At 50.1% G+C, this 24,411-nt stretch overlaps 1 protein-coding gene across 8 annotated transcripts in view; it reads right to left on the bottom strand.

The window, feature by feature from the left end:
• The window catches only part of Pnt (ETS transcription factor pointed), a 140,823-nt gene that overhangs the window by 23,707 nt on the left and 92,705 nt on the right, over positions 1-24,411 (bottom strand). For 6 of the 8 annotated variants that reach the window (XM_076829392.1, XM_076829400.1, XM_076829395.1 and 3 more), the window contains 2 exons: positions 9,459-9,575; positions 1,881-2,084 (listed from right to left, as the gene is read on the bottom strand). In XM_076829392.1, the coding sequence (XP_076685507.1) occupies positions 1,881-2,084; positions 9,459-9,575 (321 nt within the window). Of the gene's footprint in view, positions 1-1,880; positions 2,085-9,458; positions 9,576-10,113; positions 10,316-22,288; positions 23,436-24,411 lie in introns of those variants that run through there. The other 2 variants (XM_076829398.1, XM_076829397.1) reach the window with 2 other exon arrangements.

Here is a 24,411-nt window from a genome sequence, read left to right as displayed (position 1 = left end):
GGGCTAATTGATGCAGGGGCAGGTTGATACAGACGAATTATCTTGACACCGTGTATGTGTAGCTCCATTTCAGCGAGATACGTGAAGATTGTTGTTCAATTCTTTATTGCGATCCTGCGTAAATACGTTTGTGTACCTTGACGTTAAAGCCGGGAATCCACCGGGAAGCTAAGCTAAGCTATGCGATGCTACGCTATGCCATGCTACGTTTTAAAAAAATTAGCTTCGATACATTCTTATGGAACCATTTCCACCAAAAGTTACGTTAAAACATTACATCGCGTAACATAGCTTAGCTTAGCTTCTCGGTGGACTCCAGGCTTAACAATCGTTCTTTAACTGTTTTCGTTTATATGGAAAAAAGTAAATAGTTTTGATACATACAAATTGATCGTCCAAGTAACATTTTCTCATTCGTTTTGTATGTATTTTCTCAAGTTTTCATTTACAATATATTAAAGAGGAAGGATCAAAGTATATTTTAGCATATTTGTTATTAAGTAATTAATTAAAATAATAAGTGAAAAAAATTGAAGACAGAATAACGTACCAACTAGCCCCGCAGTGGGGTAAATTGATACATTTTACCTTCGTCCAAGTAACATTTTTTCGTTCATTTTGTATGTATTTTCTCAAGTTTCCGTTCACTACGTATTAAAGAGGAAGGACCAAAGTATATTTTGGCATATTTGTTATTGCGTAATTAATGCAAACAAAAATGAGAAAAATTGAAAACTGAATAAGGTATCAACTAGCCCTGGTCTCCCCATTACACATGAAATTGGCGCGAAACAATCACGGGACCATCGAGTGGCTTGCAATCTGCTGCAGTAATTAAGTAGGTACCATTTATGCTACGAAGATTAGTGGACTACGAATCACGAAAGGGGTGGAAGTGAATCGTTCCCGAACGAACCCTCCTTCACCATCCCATTGGTTTGGAGTAACGAGGGACACCGTTCTCGGATACCCCGAAGAGGAATCATCGCCGAGGTACATCGTCCAGCTTTCTTCGACTTCCTTCCCGCCCTCCCCCCGCGGACATCGTGCGATCCATTGAAAAGGATCCCGCGTGTATCTCGCCTGGAATCTCGTAATCGTAATACGAGCGGATTCCCCCGATGGCGCGGGGACTCACGCACGCAAGCGAGCACGAGCGGGCCGAAAAACCACCTAAGTGGCCGAGGCAATGGCACGGGACCATTCTGGTGGGCACAGGATATCCGGAGTGGGAGTTTCTATGGCGCGGGCTCTCTTTCCCCCCCCCCTCCTCATTCTCTCCTTCGTTGGAATAAAAACGCCCGATTCAACGCTTCGAAACGCTGAAAACACGGGCGCAGAAAGCAAGGGGGACGGAGGAGTGGACGCGCCGTCTCGCCTCCTCGATCCCGTCATTGTTCGCGGCCAGTTTCTGCCCCGCTACCTGCCGTCACATTGCGATTTCACGGAAATTCGATATCTCCTCTTTTTATATTCTCTATCTTCCTCGACACCGCCGAGGGAAACCGACTCTTCCGCTGCAACCTGCTTCTCCTCTGGCGAATCCTCCCCCGGGGGACAGCTACTCGGCCTCTCGGACCGCTGGGGACCAGGAGCTGGTGGATTTTCATCCCCATCCCCGCTGGGCCAGGCCAGCGATCTCGTGCGAGGGGACTTCGCGCGGCGGAGTTTATAGTTCGGAGGTTTCAACGCGGAGGTTCGAAGTCTAGGGGTTGCGAGGAAGAGAGGTAAAGCGTCCGAAGTGCAGCGAAGGTTACAACGCTCTATTTCTGAGCTGTGCTGCGTCTAATAACAAGCTACTCCAGAGGGAGAGGGCTCACCAGCGGTGTGCCGAAGAAAGAAATCGTAGGGAGTACGCGAGGGAGGAGAAAGTCACGTACCTTTCTGCAGGATCTCGAGGTGTTCCCACAGGATATCGCCCATGAAGGCCGGCGCACGTGCCAGAAAGGATTCCTTCCCCATGGCACAAATCTGTTTCCCGGTCATGTGCTGCCAGGGCTGCATCGCCACACCCTCCAGAGAGAACTCCCCGATCGCCCAATGCAGCCAGTGAGCGACAGCTGCCTCCGACCATTGCCTCGGGTCTGAAAAACATCATCAAGGCCTATTAATCGTGGAGGATTTAACTTTTAGGGGGAGCCGAGTTCGGGGGATAAAAATAATATCGTGCATATTCAATAAAATTCATTAGGTGATTATAAAAGTGTAGAATGAAATCCAGTTTCCTTTTATTTTCCAAAACCCTTGTTTGGGGGTGCCAGGGCCCCTCGGGCCCCTCTGGTTGCGCCACTGACACCTATACACGCTTATTAAAACACTAGTGCAGCTTTGTTTACAGAAAGAGCAAAGTAGCGCGCCGGCAAACGAGGAGTCGTTTAATTTTTTAGCAATATACATATTCACCCCCTCCCTTCCTCGGTTTCTCAAAGTAAACACTCGCCTCCACTCGCGTAACGTATCCGTTATTTTCATAATGGGATTTCCCGTTCGCGGAGAAAACAAGGCCGATTACAATCCCAGTGTCTCACGCGATCGTGCCAAGCAAAATCGCCGACAGAGCCGAGCGTAGGTAATTGATCGCGTTAACGAGTCGCGCGATCGACGCCGAACCGGTCCAAGTAAAAAGCCACGAGGGGATCGATTATTCAAATCGGTTCGGTGACTAATATCGCTCCCGGTGGCATTCGAGCGGGAGAAACGATCGGTATCTATTCTAATGCCTCCGAGTGCTCACGTTCTTGTTCCAACCATCGTTCCAACTTATCCGTCGAATCAATTACACACCGCTTTTGCATGGGAATGACGGAGAATTTAGAACCTTCAGCGCTAAAGCTACGAGCGAAGCGACGAACCTCTTGGATTTAGATTTCACTAGCAATTGCACGAATTCCTCTGTTCCTAAATTTAAAGAGAGAGAGAGAGAGAGAGAGAGAGAGAGAGGCGCCGCACAGCGATCTAATTCGCCAAAAAGCTGGCCAAAATATGAAGGCATCTTCCGATTTGTACAAAAATTGGTATACAAGGGTTTTCGAAGTCGCTGATTAAAAATTGCAAAAAGTAAACAAATGGTGGTCGAGTAGTTGAAAAAAATATCAAATTTAACAGACACCTAGTACTTTAGAGTTTTCGTGGTCGCTGATATGAAAATTGTTTTTATTAAACATTGACAATTAGAAAAAGTGGTATTTTGAAGTTGAAATACCAATTTTCGAAATTTTTCTTAACATTTCCAGAGTAAACTTTGTGCGATACATTAAAAATGATAGAAATATCGAGACATTAAACACCAAGAAATTAAGCCAACTCGGAAGGTTTATATAATAATTATAGCAAACGTGCCGTAGTAGCAGAACGCTGTTTTATACCTTGAAAATTGCATTTCGGCCAGCTTTTTGGCGAATCAGACCACTGTGCGCCGTGCCCCTGCAATTGCCTCGGGATCTGTCGCTCCGCGCGTGGAAAGTCGAGGGAGTTAGAATAATGGCGCAGTGACGCAAGGCTTTTCGAAGACGGGAGATATTGTGTCGGGTTGACGACATGATCGGTGCTCGGGCCCGGCCATCTTTGGTAGAAGCGATACCGAGAAACATTGGAATGTCCCATTTGAGGTGCGCGCCCATATTTGCACGCGTGTCTTGCATTGTTTCGCGGTATCTTCCCCGCGTAAAAGTACAGTTCAGCTCATAATGCAAACAGAAATTACGACGGGCGAGTCCTAGCGCGCTGGGCCCTCTCCTCCTCGCTTTCGGCCGTGAACGGGGCCCCGGCGGTTCTTTGAAAGGCGCGCGCGAACCGATCGCTCCGAAGAATTTCGGTAACGTCCCGGTCATCTCGGGACGGAGAACAATGCTTTCACCTCGCGCGATTTCGCGCTGACTCAATCTAAACACCGTGCACGCTCCGCGGGGACCCTTTGTTGCTTCTATTTCGAACGGATAACGACGCCAGGGAGCCGGAGGAAAGCTCCGTTGCACCGAGCTCGCGCGATTGGACGCGAGCCGTTTTATTTTCCAATTAATTGCGAGAGGATCGTAACTGGGGAGATAGGAGGCTGGCGCGCTTCTGTTGGACGTTTTTCTCGTTCCTCTGATAATCTCGGTCCGGCGGCGTCGCGGATCTGCATACTCCTCTCTCTCTCTCCCTCTCTCCCTCCCCTCGGCGATGATAATGCACGCGAGTAATCTAATGTAATACAGGACTTTTAACTCCCACCCGCTGTTTCACCTTATCTGCCCGGCTGATTACGTCGTAGCAAACTAATTGCCTAGATTAGCCTATTGCGGTGCGGCTGATTAAAAGCTGCGCCGGCGAATCACCGGCCTGCTCGTACGGAGGAACGATAGCGACGCTCTAATCGCGGCCCCCCCTCGCAGAAATATTTACAAACACGCTAGCTTTTCCGGATTCGGCGGTCAACTGTCGACCGACCACCTGCCGCGGCTAATAACCTACTCTGTTCGTCAGGAAACTTGTCTGTGAGTGCGCATTTACAAAAATTTACCTGGATCCTCGAATCGCGGATTGAAAATTTTAAAATGTTGGGGAAACGGGGCTAAGCTTGGTTGGCTAGTTACAGGGAAATAAAAAGGAGCAATCGGGCGAGAAGGAACATTGTGGACAGGGGGGTGCGAAGAGGGACCCAGGCGTCGCTAGGAGAGAGAGAGAGAGAGAGAGAGCAACGTCTGTTAACAGTGCTGACAAGGAATAAGTTGGGCAAACATCGGCGCGATCCTCAAATATCGGCGGCGGCTTTGATCGTGCCGTGCCGTTAGACACTTGCCGTGGCGCGCGTCCTCCTCTTTGCTCTCTCACCTTTCCTCTATTTATGCATCATGGCCGCGGCTCGATCCGTGCTCCGGAACGCGTGCACCGCGTCCTTTCCACGAACAGGACACTGCCGCGGAACCCTCTCTCCTCTTCTTCATTCATAAAAAGCCTAAAAGGAGTTGGAGTCACGTAGCGTCGCGCGCGAGACGATCGCGGTATCGAGCACCGATCCACGATTTCGATATGGACATCCAAGGACTCCCGTGGCGTTCGCCTTCTTTGAGGCGACACCGACCGATGGTCGCCGAGTGCGTGGAGATTCTCATGGAATCTGAACGGTGGATCAACGATGCACGGGCTTCTTATCAAACAGTGTAGAGGAACCAGTGGAATCTTTGTCTCGGCGACAGAGGACTCTGTTTCTTAGGGAACTAGGTGTACAATTTGAAATAGATTTCAGGGGCGCAGCTCGGCCTTTGCCAGCTTCGAGTAAATTAGGAAAAATTGTTTATAAAATTATTGCTTTCACTTAACATCAAAAAGAGGACACTAATTAACCCTCGAGCGGGCGCGCTTTGTGAACTCCGTTCACCGATCTGCGTGTTTCCTTCGTTAGGTCTCGGTAAGACAAACATTCTCTCCGCGCGCGATCGTGGTGTGTTTCAAGAACCCTGCGATGCATGTGCCAGTTGATTTTCATTTTTGATGTTAAAAATGTTTTACATGTACTAGTTTTGTGTTTTTAAATACATTTACTGCATTTTTGGATACATTGCTAATATTTTCCTGTCGCATTTAATTTAAGTTACCACCGTCAACAGAGAAACCGTTTCTGAAGTGTAATATATAATGGAGCTAAAATGATTATTTTCAACTGATGGACTGAGTTCACCGATTCTCTTCAAAATTACAGCATTTGTCGATAACCTTGCAAGAACAAAGTATACTAAATTTCAACGGCCTATGTGAAATAGTTCCCGAAATATTTAATCTTAAAGTTTCGAAAATTCAAACAAAATCGGCCGACGCGTTATCACTTAAACTGTAATATCTCGGTCATTTTTAAAGATAATGCTACCGTCTTGGGCTCGTTTTAAAACTGAAGGAATGCTTTCTCAACCCGTGTATAAAAGATTTTGTTTATTGTTAATAAACTTAACAGTAATCGATGTCGAAGTTTCAAATCGCGATTTGACGTCGTTGAAAAAAATCGTCCGGCTTGAAAAAAATACCATTCGATTCGTTAAGTCTTCAACTAATAATTACTAAATTTTTCACCTATCCGTTTTGGCGTGGAATAGCTCTGGCGCGTCCGCCCAAGGGTTAAAAAATGGCGCGAACAATCACACGGAAAAAATAATTTAAAGTACAACGATCTTTCTATTTTGAAGATAGAGCCGTCGGAACAACTTACCCCCGGAACTTTTATCCCCGACCTCCCCTAGTACTTATTGAGTTGAAAAGTTTCTACTTTTGGCAAATTTTTCAAAGCTGCGCCCCTCTTGCTCGCAGGGTCCTCGTTCTTTAACTACGGTAACTTCAAAGCCCCCTATTCAGCTTGAAATTTCGCCAGCGGAGAAACTGTCCCCCCAGAATGCTGGCCAATTTGCAAAGGTGTCCGAGAGCAGCCGATAATAGCAATCGAGGCTGCATCGATCCCTAAACAGAGATAGGCGCCGCAGGTGCCACGCGCAGGCTTTCACAGCAATAATCGAAACGCCGACCGTGATTTCGGCGGGTCGGTTGGTTTAGGAACCCCGTCTGCCATGTCGGGGCCCGACAGTTTACCTACGATACCGATGTACCTGCCAGTGATAAATTTCTCCCCGTGCTGGGCCGCTGCGCCGTCGTACAGGTGGACGCCAATTTCTTTCGTTCCTGCTCCCTCTCCCAATTCTTTCCTCCCTTTTTTTTCCCTCTCCTTTACACAACCTGGCCAGCTTGGCAGAGAGAAACGCGCCGATACGAGATTACGCTTGTACACGCGTGTCACGGGGACATTTTTAATTAGCCACCGATGCTTTCTCGCTTGCTGCGTTTTATCGAGGAACGACATTTGTTTCTGTGTACCGCAGTGGAGTAAATACGTTCTGTTCTATGTTTTAAGCTTCACGGATCTCAGGCTCCATGGAATCTCCATTATAGAATAATTGTGGGATACTGCGAAGGAATATTCAATCCCTCTCGCGACTAAAATTCAATACTATTCAGATGAAAAGTGAAACCAAGATCGTTCCACCTGGAGTTCCCCTGAAGTCAATCGAGAGTTCTATTCAGTGCAAATCGCTTCCCAATTAAGAAACCTGCTGCCCCGCTATCAACAGCTCTCCAGAAGCTCGAGGAAAGAGTGATACAGATTAAAGCCTTCCCTCGATCAACTTCGGCGGGTCCACCGAGCGAGTTTGAAACGCGGAAGAAGGGAGCCCCCGATTCGATGACCGTTTAGCCTCGAAAGGAGCAAGTTCGAGAAGATTGTTAAGCGACTGGCAACAAGGTTTCTACATCGGTGTGTCGATGCGTGCCCGGCCAGTACGTGACGGACCGTTTCGCCTCGACAAAGGAGACGACATCCTTGGCGGCGCTTACTATTCATAAGAAAGGCAGATTCTGAATAAATCATAATAACGAATGCGTCAGAGGGGTTCTGACGTTCTACAATGCAATCGCGAATGCACGGCATGGCGCAGCAGGTGCTTCTTCGTCGGCTGGTGGCGGGCACACGCGCGCCCAAGTAAGTGCTTACACCTCGCGGTATATTCGGCGATAGCGAGCGATCCAACCACGCTCCCGAATCTTTTCGCGCTAGAAGTACCCCGCGACGCGGTCCCGGGCCACGATTACGCTGTGTTCCAAGCAAACGTGACACACTATTCCCAGTTCTACGGGCGCAAACATTGATAAGACTTCTATCGTTTATAGGAAGCTGATGCTGCTCCACTGGCACCACTAGCTTCTTAATCTAGTAGAATAGAAATCTCATGCGGCACCGCCGAGCAGAAAGGAAGCACATCGGCAGATTTGGCGCCCCCAGGCTAACAATCTATGCTATTACTGTCGATGAAAATTAAAAAGTTACAGGCAAAAATATATTCCTACCTCTTCCAATTTCTTTCGCCCAAACTATGCCCTGTCCATATGGGGTGTAGAAGATTTATTTCTGATTCTGAGTGTGGAGGGAAATTTCACACTGGATTCAAAGCTGCAGAATCACCTGAGTGAACGCGACGTGTACAAGTTATTGCACTCGGTGCAACACTTCAGGGGCCAATTTTCCCGAAGTGTTAAAATTCATCAAAAGCTAGCTGTGGCCCCCCCCCGTAGATTCCCAACGGCGAGGGGACACGGCGGTACTAAAAAGCGAAGGCGAAAGAGTGGACTTAGGAGGAGAATGCGCCACGTTGGAAGTGGAACGCCGCCGCGAGGCACGCTGGTTTAGGTTCACGAGGAGGTCAGGCTGTAGGTGATCTGGCCGTAGGGTACGAACCCGGGGGCATGTAGACCGGAAGTAACGTCACACCCGCGTGGCTCTGAATGCGCATACCGGATGTGTGGCATCGGCTCCCCATCAGAGAACCATCAACATCACATTCACAATTCCCGCACATCGCCGCCTCGTCGCACATCACATCACATCGCGGTATAAACCACGCGCGTCTCCACGCTGGCGCACTCACGCACGCTAGACCGTTCTCTCTCCTCTCCTCTCCATCGCCCTGTCCCTCGTCGTCCGATTTTCTGACAAATTTCTCCTGGCCGCGGTCGACCGTGGCGGTGCGCAACGGATCGAGGAGAGCCCTTTCGCGCGCGACCCGCCGTCTCCAACTTCGCCTCTTTTTCCAGGAGGAGGGTATTCCGCGGAGGACTGCGGAAAAGTTGTCTCTGAACAGTGGTCGGAGCGGAGTGGCGAGAGCGCCGCATTAGCTCGTCATCTTACTCGGAATAGTAGATCGAATATCGTGGCAGGAACGAGAATCGCGCACAGGGGGACAAAAAGTGAATGCTACAGTAGCAAAAAACGATCGAGGCTGATTAACTAGCGTGGGTAATGGTTAGACTGTCCGCGGGTGAGTTTACCAGAGTCGGTAATTAGCTGGCAGTGATCAATAGGCAGCCAGTGGAGGCTCTGAACGCTGCAAGTTCACTTGCGATGTGTAACGAAGCCTCCCATCCACTGCCTCGTCTACCGAAGCTTTGAACAGACCTCGAGGAGGCTCTATCGTTTTTCTGACTTTCACGTCTCCACGCACCGAGCGTCTCCGGTGACTTTCGATCTTGCCTGATCGCCGGGATCAAAATGCTCCCAGTCCCCGAAATTTCCCCGTGCCTGGACTCCTGTAATTTCCTCTCGCGATCCCCGTTTAGTGGCCTCGACAAACACCGAACGGGCAGAGTATCGGACGCTCATTATCGGCATCTCGCCGCTATTAACACCGCGCATAAACGACCGCGTCGTTTCGCCGACGACCGGGGCCGCGTAAAAGTTTTAACGTACGTGTCTCTTTCCGATGAAAACATCAAAGCCCGGGGAATCGAATCGTCGGGTATAACCCTGGCAAACGATCCTGTAATTAGAAGTCGTTGGGCAAACCTGTACCGGCGCGTGGAAGCTGCACGGAGAGGAGGAGAGGGAGAGGTGGAACGCGCTTTCAGCGAGGCTGAGTCCGAGCTGAAGAAAAAGACCAGGTACTGACCTTTGGTTATGTTGAGGCGGACTCGTTCCTTCTCCCAGGAGGCGAAAGAAGCCTCCAGGGCCTCGGTCATCTTCTTGTTGGTCCCAGGTGTTAACGGCGGCACTTGCGCCGGTATATCTGCAACATAAGAACAGAGAGTCAGGCGGAGGTAGTCGGGGGACGCTCTGCGCGAGGCAGGAGTTGCCAATTTTCGGGTGTAATCGGGAGGAGTGATGGAACGCTTCAGAAATTTGTACGCGTTGGTGGAGGAGCGCTCGGAAATTCTTAGCCGTGGAACCCTTTCTGTACTTTAGTGGGGGACCTTGAAGTTTCTCAAAATTAGGAACTTCTTCGCGTGTTACAGAAAATTCTGACGACTCCTAAGCGCCCAAAGGGGAGTACCCCGAGATTTCCCAAAAATAAGAATTTGCTCGCGTGGAAACAGAAGAATACAGAGTCCTCCAAGCACCCAAATCAGAAAAGGTATCTAAGACTTCTAAAACTACCAATTTCCTCGGTCCAAACGGAAAAATTCCGAGTCTTCCAAGCAGCCGAATCTGAATACCTAAGATCTCTCGAAGCGGCTACTTTTCCTAGCGTCGAAACAGTATCTAAGCCCGAATGTCTCCAAAATTCAGAGTCCCCGCGGATGGAACGAGGAATGCCCAAAACTTACAATCATCCACGCGTCCTGAGACAGCCTGCCAGCATTCCCGGGACCCCAGAGCTCCCCGTTCCCTTAAAAAGTGTGTAAATTCCGGCGGGCTGAAAGTGCGAGGCGACGCGACGGTAAGCGAGCGGTAGGTGGTACCTGTCGGCCCGTTCGACGCGAAACAAGGGAGAGACGGACGAGCACGGGGCATTCAGCCCCGGTGGATGTGTGAGAAGGCAGGTTAATGGTACTTCTCACAAAGCGGCCTACACGCAGAAAGCACGCGCGCGCCGGCGAGGAGGAGAGCGGCCGGGCCAGGCCGCGTGTACACGGAGAAGCGTCAGGTGTCGCGGCGACGCCGAGCCGCGCCGCGCCGGCAGGAGCAGCGAAAGCGAACAGGCGAGGGGGGCATGCACACCATCCTAGATAGCATCGTCGTAAAGAGGGGTGCAACTGCCAGGCAGGTGCAGGTGCATCGTCGTTGTAGGTACGCGGTTGCTCTATGCCGCGGCCGACGCTTTGCACGCTGCGCCTTATGGCGCGACCACCGAATCTAGAGACGCGGTAGCGTCTCGACGCCAAGTACATGAAAGACACCCTGTACGTGTCGACTGTCGCTACCGCTTATCGTTTACTCGTCGCCCGGCTATTCCAACCTAACCTGAAACTTCTTTCATTAATATCTCATCACGCCCGCAATATTTGCTAAATTTAAAGGCATTTTTCTGATGTGAACCGCATATCAGCTTTCGAATAAGACCAAATTCAATAAAATCGGTCCACGCGTCACAGAGATATCGTAATGTCGTCTCGTGAATCAGTTGGAAATGGTAGGATTTTTCTTCTGATTCTTCTTATTCTCCAACCAAATTTTGTCGACATAATAATATAACATAATATTACAAATTATCTGAAGTCATTCCCTGTGCAAATTATCTTTGTAAAGAGAAGTGAGTTTCCCATAAAAAACTTCAAGAAAGTACAGAAATTACGCCAAGTACATGAAATCAAATAAATCACAAGAAATAGATAATACTAATTACAAAATAAAAAAGAAATATGTGAAATCAAAACTAGCTGCAAGTACATAAAGGTGCTTTCAGTGAAATACTTGGACTGGCGAGGCAAGGTATTTTGAGATCATCGATACCCATACCTTCCCTCTCGCGGGCTTTCAGACAATTTGTCAATTTAAAACTCTGACAATATGAGTACATTTTCGTTATATTCCGTTTTAACATAATTACATGATCGTTCATCGACACCGATACCTTTCCCCTGACAAGCTTTCAGATAATTTGTCAATTTAAAACTCTGACAATATGAGTACACTTTCATTATATTGCGTTTTTAAATAATTCTTATTCATCGACACCTTGACCTTGCCTCGCCAGGTCAAGTATTTGACTGAAAGCACCTTCGCGTACTTGCAGCTCATTTTGATTTCGCATATTATTTTTTTTATTTTGTAATTCTTATTATCTTCTATTTTTTCTGATTTATTTGATTTCCCGTACTTGGCGTAATTTCGTTACTTTTTTCAAGCTTTTTACGGGGATACTCCTTACGCACTCTCCTTCTTAGCTTCCTCTACCCTTGTTAGGAATATTCCCTCTCTGCTCGAGCGTATCCTGCGATCCAGTAATTCCCGAGACAGGAGGATCGTCGAAAGCGTTCGCGGCGTTGATTGAAAATTGCGGTAGAATTTTCCGCGCAGAAGACAGAGTCTCTTCTGCTTGGAGGAAACTAAGGCGCTCCCATATTACTGGTCCTTTGTCTCCGCATCGGGGAAAGAGCCTACTATCTTATCGAGGCTGCTGCGTCGCGTTTCTTCCGCTTACGATAAACAGGAGTCGCCTCTGAAGGAACTGTTCCCCGAGAGCCGGATAAAAACACGAATTCACGAACTTCAATTCTGCTACTCGGTGTCACGCGACAGATCCAAAGAAACGGGAGGCTCGGTGCACGGGCTTCCCACGAAAGAGAGCGTACGAGACGCGAAGAAACTCGGCGCGGCACGCGAGTACAGCGTGACTATAAAAATCATGCGCAGGGATATCTGCACAGCTGGATTTGCATGGCTATAAGCCCCGCCGAAACTCCATTAAGTATGTATGGCGTGCACGCACAGCGAGCCTCCCGTGTAACCCATAAGCACCTTTGTCTCTACGCGCACAGCCACGCACGCACACGCTGGCGAATTTGCATGCCGGCGCGCCGCGTAGCTACAAACGTACAAAGTATCGATGCGTCGTTTCGGAGCTGGAAGGAGGGGCACCGGGCTCGAGAGCTGCTGTCCGTTTACCTGCTGTCTCGTCCAGCAGTTCCCCGACCATGTATCTCCTCCAACAGCTCCAACAGAATTTCGGGCCCGAGCTCCCGAGTTCAACTGTGGAATTAGTTAATGAATCGGGGATTCTGATCTCGAGAGTTGGAGCTGGCCCGAAAGCGAGGATTCAGAGAAGCAGGGAAAGGGGGATCGATGAATCAAGTAGCTGATTCGAAGTACCAACGCGATCGCCGCGTCCACTGCTCCCTCCGCGGCAGAGAAGCTTCCAGGGAACGCTACAAAGTGTAGCAGCCGCGTCGCAGAATTATTCATCGCGAGGTGTAATCGAAGGAGGTGCCTCCTCGCCGAAGGGGCGAAACAACGACGCGACCAGGCTCCTGGAGGAGTCGAATTGAAAAGTCCCACGTGCCGCGGCGCAACGCTGCACCGTGCGCGGAATCTCAATCCTCCTGCTTTCCCAGCAACGACGCCTGGCGGCTGGCTCTCGTTGCGAATGCCGTGTGCCTCGTCCTGCACGCAACGGGACGCGAGTTGATGCTCGTCGAAAATTCCGTGGGTCCGCGATTATCGCCGGCAGGTTTATGCGGAACCTCGAAGAGATTGCGCCGACGGAGAGACGAATTCGATAAAATATCCGCGTCGTTCGATCATCAGTGGACCCCTCCACTATTTCCGCGGAATTAAGACAGATACACGCGTGGACTTGCGATGGAAATAGAGAAATTGGGAGCTCCCGTGCCACCCATCGGTTGACGCAACCCGGCAGGTCGATGCATCGATACGTTCGACGCTGCGGCCAGCAATTAACAGCCACGTATTATACCAGATACGATTACTCGCACGAAAGGAAACGCAGGGTCCACGCGGTGTTCCGCGTGTAACGTAATTACAGCCCGCGGGCGTCTTGCGTACCACGGGGTGTGACTGTAAATGCACCGGTTAGAAATGTTCCGCGCGAGAAAGCAGCGGTTACGAGCGCGACCCGTGCGATGTTGTGAGTCACGTTCCGCGACAGTTGGACAATCGGGACGAAAGTGCACGCAGCCAGCCTCTCGGGGCTGGTAAATGAATTTCCCTCGCGATGGCGCACTCTGATCGGCGGATCTCCACTGTCCCCGGAATATGAGAGCAACGCAATCCAGTATCCAGGTGCTTTGGATATTTCTGCCGCGTTGCTCGGCTGACATTCGCCAAGGTTTTACTCGCCAAGGTATCTAAGGGATGGACAACAGCGGCCGCAGGTGCTCGGCTTAGTTTCGGCCTTTCCTCTAGCCGGCCAGAAAAATTCGATATCGACCGATCGAAGCCAAGTTGGACGAGGTGGCCATTGCTTAATCGAATGGAAATGCAAATGGCTAACGACCCGCGACCCAGGCGACACTTGACCCGGCTGGTTTACCATAAATTTCCATAGGCAGCGTTATTTGCGGCCTGCTTGGTGCCCAGGCCCCCCGACGCCAATTACACCGGGGAAATATTTCTTTCATCCGATAAGCTTAATCGACTTAAAAGCGCGCATTTATATTCGGGGGCCCAGATCTATTCCCCTCGGCACTCCTAGCCACGATTCCCCGTTCCCATCGTTAAAGCCAGCCAAACGAATTCGTTACTGTATTTCCCTGATCCTCCGATTCCGAGGAGGATTTCAAATTTTAGTATGGAATTACAATTTCAAACAACTCGGCGACGGCTCTAGTTCCCTCCGGGCAACAGCGATGATTAAAGCACACCCGTGTCTTTGTTTCGAAGCAGAGAGAAGCAGAGCTGGGGGCAGGTGTCGCAGCGAGTGAATCTTAATTTTCGCGCGGAGAATTTGATCGGAGCGCGAAGGAGCAACGAAAGCGATTGACTCGCAGAAAGGATTTCGACGCGCGCGCGTTCCCTCCGAAAGTTCGCCACTCGCTAATTACCAACGATAGAAAGTCTGCAGGATCGCCTGTCCCCGTCGCTTCCGCGGTTTCTTTCGCTCTTACGAAGACGCGAATTAATATCGCCCCGGGCGATTTGGTATTCTAAAGGCCCCGACCGATCTGCATTTTTTCCCCTCTAACCGTGCACAACAGTTACGCGGCGAGAAACTTTATCGAACCGTCGCTGCTTTTAATTGCAAAGTAACACCGTCATCGCGACTCGATAGTGCTCGATGGCCAAACATCCACGCGCTCGCGGCGATGTTTTCCGCTGGCTTGTTTCAGAGAAATTCGGATAATTGAAATGTCCTCCGGTGTCGCGGCCGAAAGCACGGTGAAACTCGCAGTTTAACACGCAGCGAAAATCAGGGGCCTGATCCTCGAATCGTCCTCGGGGAACGCGTGCGACACGCCATCGTTCCAAGACGTTGGGGAATTAAAGAAAAAAAAAAAAGAAGGAAGAAGAAGAAATGATGGGAGCCGTTCCTCCTGCGGCTTATGGCGTCGTAAGTTTTTTCCTTCCTCCACGTGGAACACGACGGCGTAAGTTTGTAGATGAGTTTAACGGACACGGGGCACGTGCTGGCAACGTCTTCTGGCTTATCCCTCTTTCCACGGCGACTCTGGAATATACTCAGCAGCCAAACAACTGCGGCAGCTGTCCTGAACAAACTACTAGCCTGCCTGTAGCGTGCCCCCAAAATCTTCCGCTCTCTCGTTTCGTCGCCTCGCCAACGCACCGGGCAGGATTTTTGGAAATTTAATTTCCCTGCTGATGTGCTCGCCGATCCTCCAACATTAATTACAAACATACGCTCGCCGCGGGGCCCCGGCGTCCCCCAAAGAAGGAAGAGGTTTTGTAAAAAGGGAAGAAAACTGCTTTCTGCCGTTTAAATCAATTTTTATACTCACCTAACGAATTCTATTGAACTTGCATTGAAGATACTTTTATCCCTTCAACTCGGCTCTCCTCAAGATTGAATTCTAACCGCGCAACTGCCCGACTTACTAGCTCTAATAGAAATATAAAGCATCTACTCGTATCACTCAGGGTGTAATTAATAAAATCCAATCAGCGAGGCTTCTGCACGACCAGCCTAGCCACGGTGAGTCGAGTCGCCAGGCCTGGATCTTACTAATTAATAAAACACATGGCGGGCCGCGTATCAGCGTGTATTTAGCGTGCACGTGACCGCCTTACACCTGTTGCTTCGACCAGGCTCCATCGAGGCGCGCTCGATGGTAGGGGAGCTCACCCTCTTCCCCTTCGAGGTAGCGCGCCCCATTTACCCCTCGGGAGGCGTGTAAATTCGTGGGGCGCGAGGGATGCTTCGATTATATTTAAACCGCATCCCCTGTGCTCGAGGAACCAACGAGCCCCGAGGGATCGCTGCGTGCCTCGTTCCCCCCGAAGTAATGAACACTGTGGAGCTCCTCCGGTGTATTCTTAGGTCCTCGAACTGTTTCCAGATTCGGGGTGGAATCGATGAAAGTGTTTGGAAGTGTTTATCGCCGGTCCCCAGTAATTTCCATGTGCACATCCTGCCTCGTTAGCGACGAAGGACGCGCGCTCTGGAGGCTGCGGTTTTCCCCGAAGGGGCTGACCACTTCTATCCGCCTGGCAGATAAACCTTATCTAGCCGCTGCGGCGACACTTTGTTTTGCACGCGGTACGTAGCGTTTCTAATGGTCTCACCGGCCACGCCTCTCGGTGTTCGCTGGCCAAAATGTGGATGGAAGATTAGCTAGGAAGGGATCGAGGAACAATAACCTTGTCCTGGGGACGCTCCATGCTGGGATATCTCAGTTTCCAGGAGATTCCAGATTCCAAGGGCTCAGTGACTCTAAATATATATGCCAGCAGTGGCAACTCAGGTCTCAATCTTCGAGGAGCCGAGTTCAAAGGATAAAACTATTTTTAAGCAAAATTTATTTAATGCAGATTCACTAAAATTCATTAAGCGATAATGAAAATTCTTTAAAGAATAGAACCCAGTTTTCTTGTTCGTTTTACAAAACCCCTTCTTCCTTGGCTCCCCTTGGACCCTTAGCCACTGTGCGCCAGTATCCCAAAACTCTCTCTGACCCTCGTCATTTCTAATCTACCAAAATTCCGAGCACCGAGTCCCTCGAATGTGACTCCATCTTTCGAACGTGCCAGCGCTGTCGAAGCCCCAGGACACCGGGCGTTATCTGACCACGAGGAGATTACACGGTGGTCAAAATAAGGAAAACCCGGAGCCACGGTAATTCCGGTGGCGGTGCAGCGTGCCGACCACTTGCCTCGATAAGTTTCGCGCAAAAAGAGGAGAGGCCTGGACCGTCAACTCGATTGATATCCCACAGTGGACTTTAACAAGCGTCGGCGACATTGTTTGGCCCGCCGCGATTATCGCGGAACCGCGTGTCTCGCCGCGATAACGAGCGGGCAGCTCGTTGCTGTTAATAATCGGTTGCGCCCCGGCCGAGGGGATGGAGGGAAGCACGAACCGCTTCGACGTGTTAATATTCTTTAATGAACGGTGTCGCGGGGCCGTTAAATCAGTTAAACGGACGTGGCCGCGGCCGGAAACGCGGGAAAACACTGTCATCTGCGAGCGGATAATGAGTTTCGGAGACGGTGCACGGTTACTGTGAAACGTTTCACGCTCGGGACGCCGGTGTGCCGATCTAATTGACGAGCAAACTGTGGGAAACCTGCAAGAAATCACATTTTCCCCAGGTCCTCGCGACGACTGGGTGACAATAGAATTCGCTCGAGGAGAGGACACTGCATAGCTCACTCTCCCCCCCATTCCTTTTTATAATGTAACACTTTTTTTCCATATATATTCTGCGTGATAGAGAGGAATAATGCGACTTCCATAAGGGGACAATATCAGTGAACTCTAACCAGAGTTCCACGAACCCGGGACCACTGTCCCTGAATGCTTCTTGACATCCCCAATGTTCCCTAAAATTCGATCAGTAGAAAATACCTCCTCACCGAATCCACAGCGAACAGGTACAACGAGATCGTACAATCGATGGAGCGTTAAGGGGTCATGTTCAGTCAGCAGGCCGAAAAAGGGTGGTCTTTGGAAATTTTTTACTCAAAAGCTATAACACATTTATCAAAAATCTTTTTTTCCTTTTGAGGATTGCATCTAGTACCGTGCATCGTAATTTTTTTATTTAAAAATGTTTATCAATAACTAAGTTATTGTCCATCACTCGAAGGGTCTCTAAATAAAAAGGCTTCTGCGGTGACCACTGCTGCTCGAAAGTCGATCATCTAAAATAAGAAATTCAAAAGAATTTACTTATTATATTATATTATCTAGTATTTGAACGAAGGATTTTTCGTAATTTTGATTTGGGAAAAAATGGCTGATGTTTAAAGTAAAAGTTTCAATTTTTATCATAAATCGTAACGGATTTTCGTCAATTAAAAGAAAACTAAGCATCGGATAAAAAAACCCTTCGTTCAAATACTAGTTAATATAATATAATAAGTAAATTCTTTTGAATTTTTTATTTTAGGTGATCGACTTTCGAGCAGCAGTGGTCACCGCAGAAGCCTTTTTATTTAGAGAACCTTCGAGTGATGGACAATAACTTATTTATTGCTAAATATTTTTAAATAAAAAAAATACGATGCACGGTACTAGATGCAATCCTTAAATAGAAAAAAGATTTTTTGAGAAATGTGTCATAGCTTTTGAGTAAAAAATTTCCAAAGACCACCCTTTTCCTCGGCCTCCTGACTGAGCATGACCCCTTAAAGCATTGATGAGCAACCTTTGGCCTCTAGCGAGTCAAAAGTGGAAACCCAATACTCTACGCGGACCGCAATATTAAATACTTAAATATAGTAATTCCAGAATTTTAATGTACCTGGTGAATTGGTTGTTTTTTGCACAGATTTGCAATTATTTGCTCTGAGGTAAAACTAGGTAATTCGCCCCATCTGACAAAACGCCCCACCATTGTTTTACGCACACAAATAAGAATACATCGACGCTATCGCCAGATTCGAACTTTGCCTTAGACGCCCACAACTGCCGCAATAATAATACGAGAAAATATTGCGGCTTTTACAAAAATATACCAGAATCTATATTTTCTGCTTTCGGACAATTTGTGGTGAGTACGGGAGAAATTCAATGTTCCAAGTCACTATTGCTTTTGCGATAAATTCACACATGTGTTTCGAAAGTAGACGAACTAACCTCTTTAAATCGTTATTGCCCAGACCTTTTTCACTACGTTGTTGCTAAATCTAAGCCGAGGGGTTTTGTACTCCAGAATTGACGATCCACCTCAAAATCATATTTTTTCACGAATAACGTATTTCTCTTATTATACATATTGTATAGTTTCCCCTTAATAGTCTTTTTCTAGGAATGCAAATTCTGATATGACGAATTTGTTTTTATTTTTTACGATAAATAGCCTTTGGAAGTCGTAAAGGTGCGACATTTGAACTCGAAAATTGCCTTTATGGTGCGTTACACCCCGTGACCACGAAGGGTTAAGTAACCATGTTCCAAATACCCGACTCACCGAAATACGAGAAGCCAACGACCCCGACTCGGTGTCGCTGTTCGATTGTCTCATCTACGACCCCTGTCTCTTTCAAGCTGCTACACCCAAATAACGAAAAAGCCCCGCAGGGGATCCTCAGAGCAGTGGCGATTACTGGCGGCAACAAGTGGCGGGGCAGGATTGTTAGCCGGCGATTATCAAGAAACCGCGTGTGTTTCGGCCAGATAGCGTAGAAGTCGGCGTGCGTCGCGCGATAACGTCGACGCATGCCTGGCCAACTTCCTGACCCGCTCCGTCGCGACGGATCTGTCCACGGGGACGTTTACCATCGAGGAACCTCACATGCGCTGCTCGGTACAGACAATGTAGAACAGTGTGCGCGGCAAACGACGACGACGACGACGACGGGAGCCCGATTGCGGCCCATGGACCAATTATCGTGCCAGGGCTGATTAGTCGGCTCGCTTCTCCCTGGTCGTGCCAGATAAAACGTCCGATTACGGTGAAATCGGTTATCGTTCCGCTCGTTGCCCGGGCTCCTGCAGCTTCGTTACGCCCTGGGAGGGGCTGCGAGTGGTTTTCCCGCGGAGGAAAACTCTGCGCGGAATATCGAGCGAGTCGCTAATTAACGGGGACGTGGCTGCGTGTTCCCTCGCGGAGCAACGGCGCGCTTTCGAGATAAGGGCGAGATGAAGACGGCAATCGGCGTGGTTCCTGGATTTAATTGAATCGGCGATATCCTGCAGCGAGTGCTGCTGCGATAGAGGGGAGGTCGCAGGGAGGGACGTTCGGTTTCAATGGGATTTCAAGGCTCGAGGAGATTGAGATAGTTTGTGGAGGAATAAGTGGCTTGATTGATAAGAAGCTAAATCATTTCTGGATCGAATTGGTCTTGTATTAAATCTCCTTGGTCGAGTTCTACGAAGGGAGGGTGAAATGTAAAGCCTGCTGGATCCAAGCAGAAATCGTGGATCGGTCCAGAATTGGCCCATTCGATCGACTTGATTGGCCGACTTCGGCGTGGCCGGGATTATTAATAGAAAGCTACGGCGACGGATGATATATTGTTCTATGATTTCATACGCGGAGGTGTACCGTCACACTTGCGAAATCGCGCGATGGGAAAAGTGAAATTCGTCGAGGAGACACTCGCAATCGCCTGTACTAATCCTCGAATGCCACGGAACGATATCAAGCTTCCTCGGCGTCGCATCGGGAATCGAAAGTGAACATCGACGCGGCAGGGGCTACCAGTCTCGCGAAATAATTTATCGATTGCTAGCAGAGATCACTGCTTTCTCGATTCGTATCGGTTTTTATTTATTTATTTATTTAATATATATATTAAATAAATATATATATATATATATATATATATATTAAATGAATAAATACAAGATTAAGTCCCATTAGTGTACAAGAGAAAAGCAAAGAAAAAGACAAAACCAGAAAAAAGTAGTATTACGAAGCGTATAACAAAAAAGCGTACGATACTTAAAGTCGGTAAACAGTTCAAACACCATAAACTCAATCACAGCGAGGTCACATAAGTTCATCAAGGGCCTTGTTAAAGGAATAGTTTGATCCCGTGAAAAAAATCGAGAGACTCGCCAAAAGCGTATGCAGCATTGCAAATGCGATTTAGCGGGTCAGAGAAACCAAGATTCGACCTGTATAGCGATGGATAAAAGGATTGCCCCGAGCGCAGAGATTTCGTAGGGGCAGAAAAATGAATTGACTGTAGGAGTTGAGGACATTTCGTCATTCCATTGACCAACTTGAAAACAAAGAGACAGTCAATGCGTACCCTCCTGCTATTAATTCACGAGGTCCTAATCGACCGACAGGGAAATTACACAGTCTTTTCAGTGGCCCGCTGCCACGGATCGCGGTAAAGTAGCTACGTTTCTCCCACTCCCTTCGAACTTTTCTTTCTCCTCCACGTTCCTCGTTATCCGCGCTCGATCGAACCCCGTTCCGCTCCACGCGAATTGCCCCGGCCGAAACCGCAATTAGCGCAGAATCCCTCGAGCAGGGGTCCCCACGCGTCGCCGAGTGGCAGAGACTTTTTGAAAAATTCGATCCCCATCACGGTGAACGGAATCGAGGGGTTCGAGCGGAGGTTCACGGTCGACTGCGCGCCGATTCGGCAAACAGCAGCGTATTCGCGCGGAGTATGCTTTCCAGCGTACAGGCGGCAGCGTGGATTTCAAGGAAGAGTGGTCAGCCGTGAGTTGGAAAAAGAGTACACGCGTTCCAGGCGAATCCGTCTTCGACTCGGTGATATCTACATGAACAAAACGGATCAAGCCATTCGCTGGAACCGGTTGCCAGGAAGCAGAGTCGCGGGGATAGCTTCTTCTCGCTCGAGATATCCCCTACTTAGGCGAGCGAGCGAGCGTTGCACGTTGCGAGCGCACGGCCGTGTAATCCAGCCGTGAGAGATTTATCATTAACCCGCGTTTCAGCAGATGCACTTCTCCAGGGAAACTTTCAGTATAAATAACCGGTGCACGCACCGTGGCGGGTATTAAGTGCCGCGGGAGAGGTAATTCCGTACTCGTCGCTCCCTTTCTCCCCTCGGTAAATACGCTTTCGGCGATTATTGGCTGGCTACCTCCTTCGCTCGACAATGAGATTGCCCTTTATAACGAGATTTCGCGGAATGCTGCCTCGAAGGGGGTATCCACAGGGATTTCCAGGGGATTCGGGTATCGACGATGACTTAACGAGGAACTCTGACACTACTGGGGCAGTGTACAGTTTCTTAGAGGCAAGTACAGCAGTTCTATAGGGAGAGGAAGTAGTCAATGGGCGACTGAGAGCCGATTGATCGCGTGGATTAATTAGGTATCGATTAGGTATACCCAGAAGCCGGTACAGAGCAGTGGCTCGTGCTTTCGGGGTACCGGGAAGCGTGTCAGGGTCAGAGGTGGCCCACTTTAGAACTACCGTCGCAGGGGAAGGGAGTCCCACCAACTGCAGGAAGCGCGTATGCAGCCGGGATGCAGGTTGCACTCCTGCGGCGTCCCCGACATCTGTTGCGATCTGTCGGACTATTAAGTCACGTTCGCGCGGCCGTAGTCGCGTTAATCCGCCCGCGTGTCTACCGCAGCCTCCGAAAGTCAGGCTTCGCTTTCCAAACAGATGAATGAAATAGTCGGGAACACGTGGTACTACGATCCAGCGAGATCTCTGCGACTAATGAACGGCCCCAAGAGGTACGAAGAAAAATAATAAAACGTGTTACTAAAACTAATTGACCAGCCGAGTGACTATTGAGCGAGATCCCTGCCTCTAATGAACGGAAAGGGGGAAACCCGTTGCTGAAACTATGCAGTTCGATTCCCAGCCAGGTGACTATCCGCGCGTCGGAAAAAGAGGAAAAGAGTGGCTACCCCGACCGCGAGCGTGGCAAAAAAGGGAGCAGCGCGAGAGGCTTCGCCAACAAAGGGGACGTGCGGTTCCGTACCTCTGGGCCTGGCAAAGGACTTCATGGCCTTGATTCCCATTCCGGCATAAGCGTCGCCGCCGTAGTCAACGTACATGAGTGCCGTCCTCGCGTTCCCACTGTACATACACGAGCGCCCTGGACCACTGTCATTCACGTCCACGATCCCGTGCAAGCGGAGTACAACGTTCACCTAGAGAGTTCCTCCTGCGTCTCTTACATCACTGAACCACGGTAGGACGAGTAGTTTTCAGCGAGGATTCAGCGCCGAGGTCTAGGATCCATCAACTACCCAGGTCTAGGTCGATCGACCTCGATCGTCAGGACATCGCGACTGGAGGTTCTCTATCCCATGCTAGTTGCTCGCGATCCTGGGCGGCGGTGAGTTTCAAGATGGCCTGGTGGAAGCTAGAGGTGTCATGGAGCTACTGTCCAAGGCTGGACTTGGTTCTTGGTAGTGCGTTGGAATGGTTTGCGATTTCTGGTGTCTTAAGCTCGAGCAGGTTCCGACGAAACTAGCCTCCCATTCGACGGGTCCAATGCAATGTTAACCAACTATCAACCACGAAGCGACGGATGAGCCTCCGTTCGACTCTGGACTCTGAATCCCACGCGGAATCGAGCTACCAATGAGGCTCGGACAACTCTGGCGTGTCACACTCGTGAGCTTCTGTCCCTCGAGTCTCCAGAGCTTGTTCGATATCGGCGTTGAACAAGATGCGGCAGACTCTGCTGTTAGCTACTCTCCACCCCCAATTCCTTCACCAGGTGAGAGCGTCCGGAGGCTTGAGCGATCGATCTCTCGAGCGGACGCGACGAAGCACGAGGCCAGGAGGAAGAAGCCGGTCCTCGCGGCGTGTCCAGCATGTGTTTGCTATCAATTCATAACCGCGAGCCGCACGGGCTATTTCCGAATACCTGGCTTGCGCAACCGGCCGCTGATGATCCAGCGGCGCGGGCGGGGGTGGGCAGCTGCGCGGAAAGGGAAGGCGCAGAGAGAGAGAGAGGGCTTTCTAGCGCTCGTGCACGAAGCCAGCTCCGAAAATACGGGTACGTGGTCGGTTCGGGATACGCTCCAGTTTGTCTGGTCGCGGTTGGGTCGCTAGGCTACTCCGATTTTCGACGCTTCTCCGCGATTTGCCTGGCGCTCGGGGGCCACCACCAACGGACGCGCGCGCGCGCGTACGTACACGCGCTTGCGCGAACCAGTGGCGGCAGCCTGGATCCACGCGTAGGCGCGTACACGCGCGCAAGCACCGCACACACAGGCACGCACGCACACACACGCACGCACGCACGCACGCACGCGCGCAGAACGGCACACGCGAGGAGGAGGCACTCTTGGCGAAGACGTTCGCGGCTCCACGACGATTTTCAGTGGATCGAGATCGAGGATCGAGCTGGATCTCGGCCGAGAGAGCAGAGCGGGCGAGTGGATCGGGCCGAAGCGCCACCGTCGAGCACGTACGACCGCGTTCCGCAGGTAAGTGCGTACGCAAGGAGAGAGAGACGAAGGGCAGCAGAGAAGCCAGAGGAAGAAGAAGAGGTAGCGCGGACAGAGAGAGGAGAGGAAGAGGTCCGCGCGAGCGCGGCCCGGCTCGAGGAGGACGAGGCGAGCGAGGCTAGAGGGAGGAACAAGGGAGGAAGACGGGACACGGCAACCGGCGCGAGAGGGGATCCAAAGAGTTTATTCGAGGCGGCGAGGGGTGGGGAAGCCGTCGGCGGAGGTGGACGCGCACGCCGAGCGATTACTCCTTGTCCTTCGCGGCGCCGAATCGCGAGGATTCGAGGGCCTTGATGGGGAAACGGGGGAAAGGTTCGCTGGTAGCTGTGATCGCGTAGGGGGTGGGGACGGTGCCGCTATCTCAGCAGGAATTCCAGATGTACTTGCGCGGCTCGAATGGGTTTCGGAAATCCGAGGTAGCCTCGGAACACTGGAACTAACGGAAGAACTCGCGAGTTCCTAAGTAGATCGCAGGTTGAAAAATCTTCGGGAGGCGGTATCGACGAAGGATCACTGTAACATCGTTGCGTAACGCGGCACGACCGAAGAGGCCCCTCTGGAAAAATGAAGCACCAGCGGGGAAACGTGTACGCGAGGCAAACAGAGAGGCAGAGCACCCGGAGGAGCACCGTCGAGGAAG

Source organism: Andrena cerasifolii, chromosome 16 (genome assembly GCF_050908995.1).
Source record: "Andrena cerasifolii isolate SP2316 chromosome 16, iyAndCera1_principal, whole genome shotgun sequence".
Lineage (NCBI taxonomy): Eukaryota > Metazoa > Arthropoda > Insecta > Hymenoptera > Andrenidae > Andrena > Andrena cerasifolii.
The sequence above is the reverse complement of the archived record's forward strand: the minus strand, read 5'-3'. Positions and strand labels throughout refer to the sequence as shown.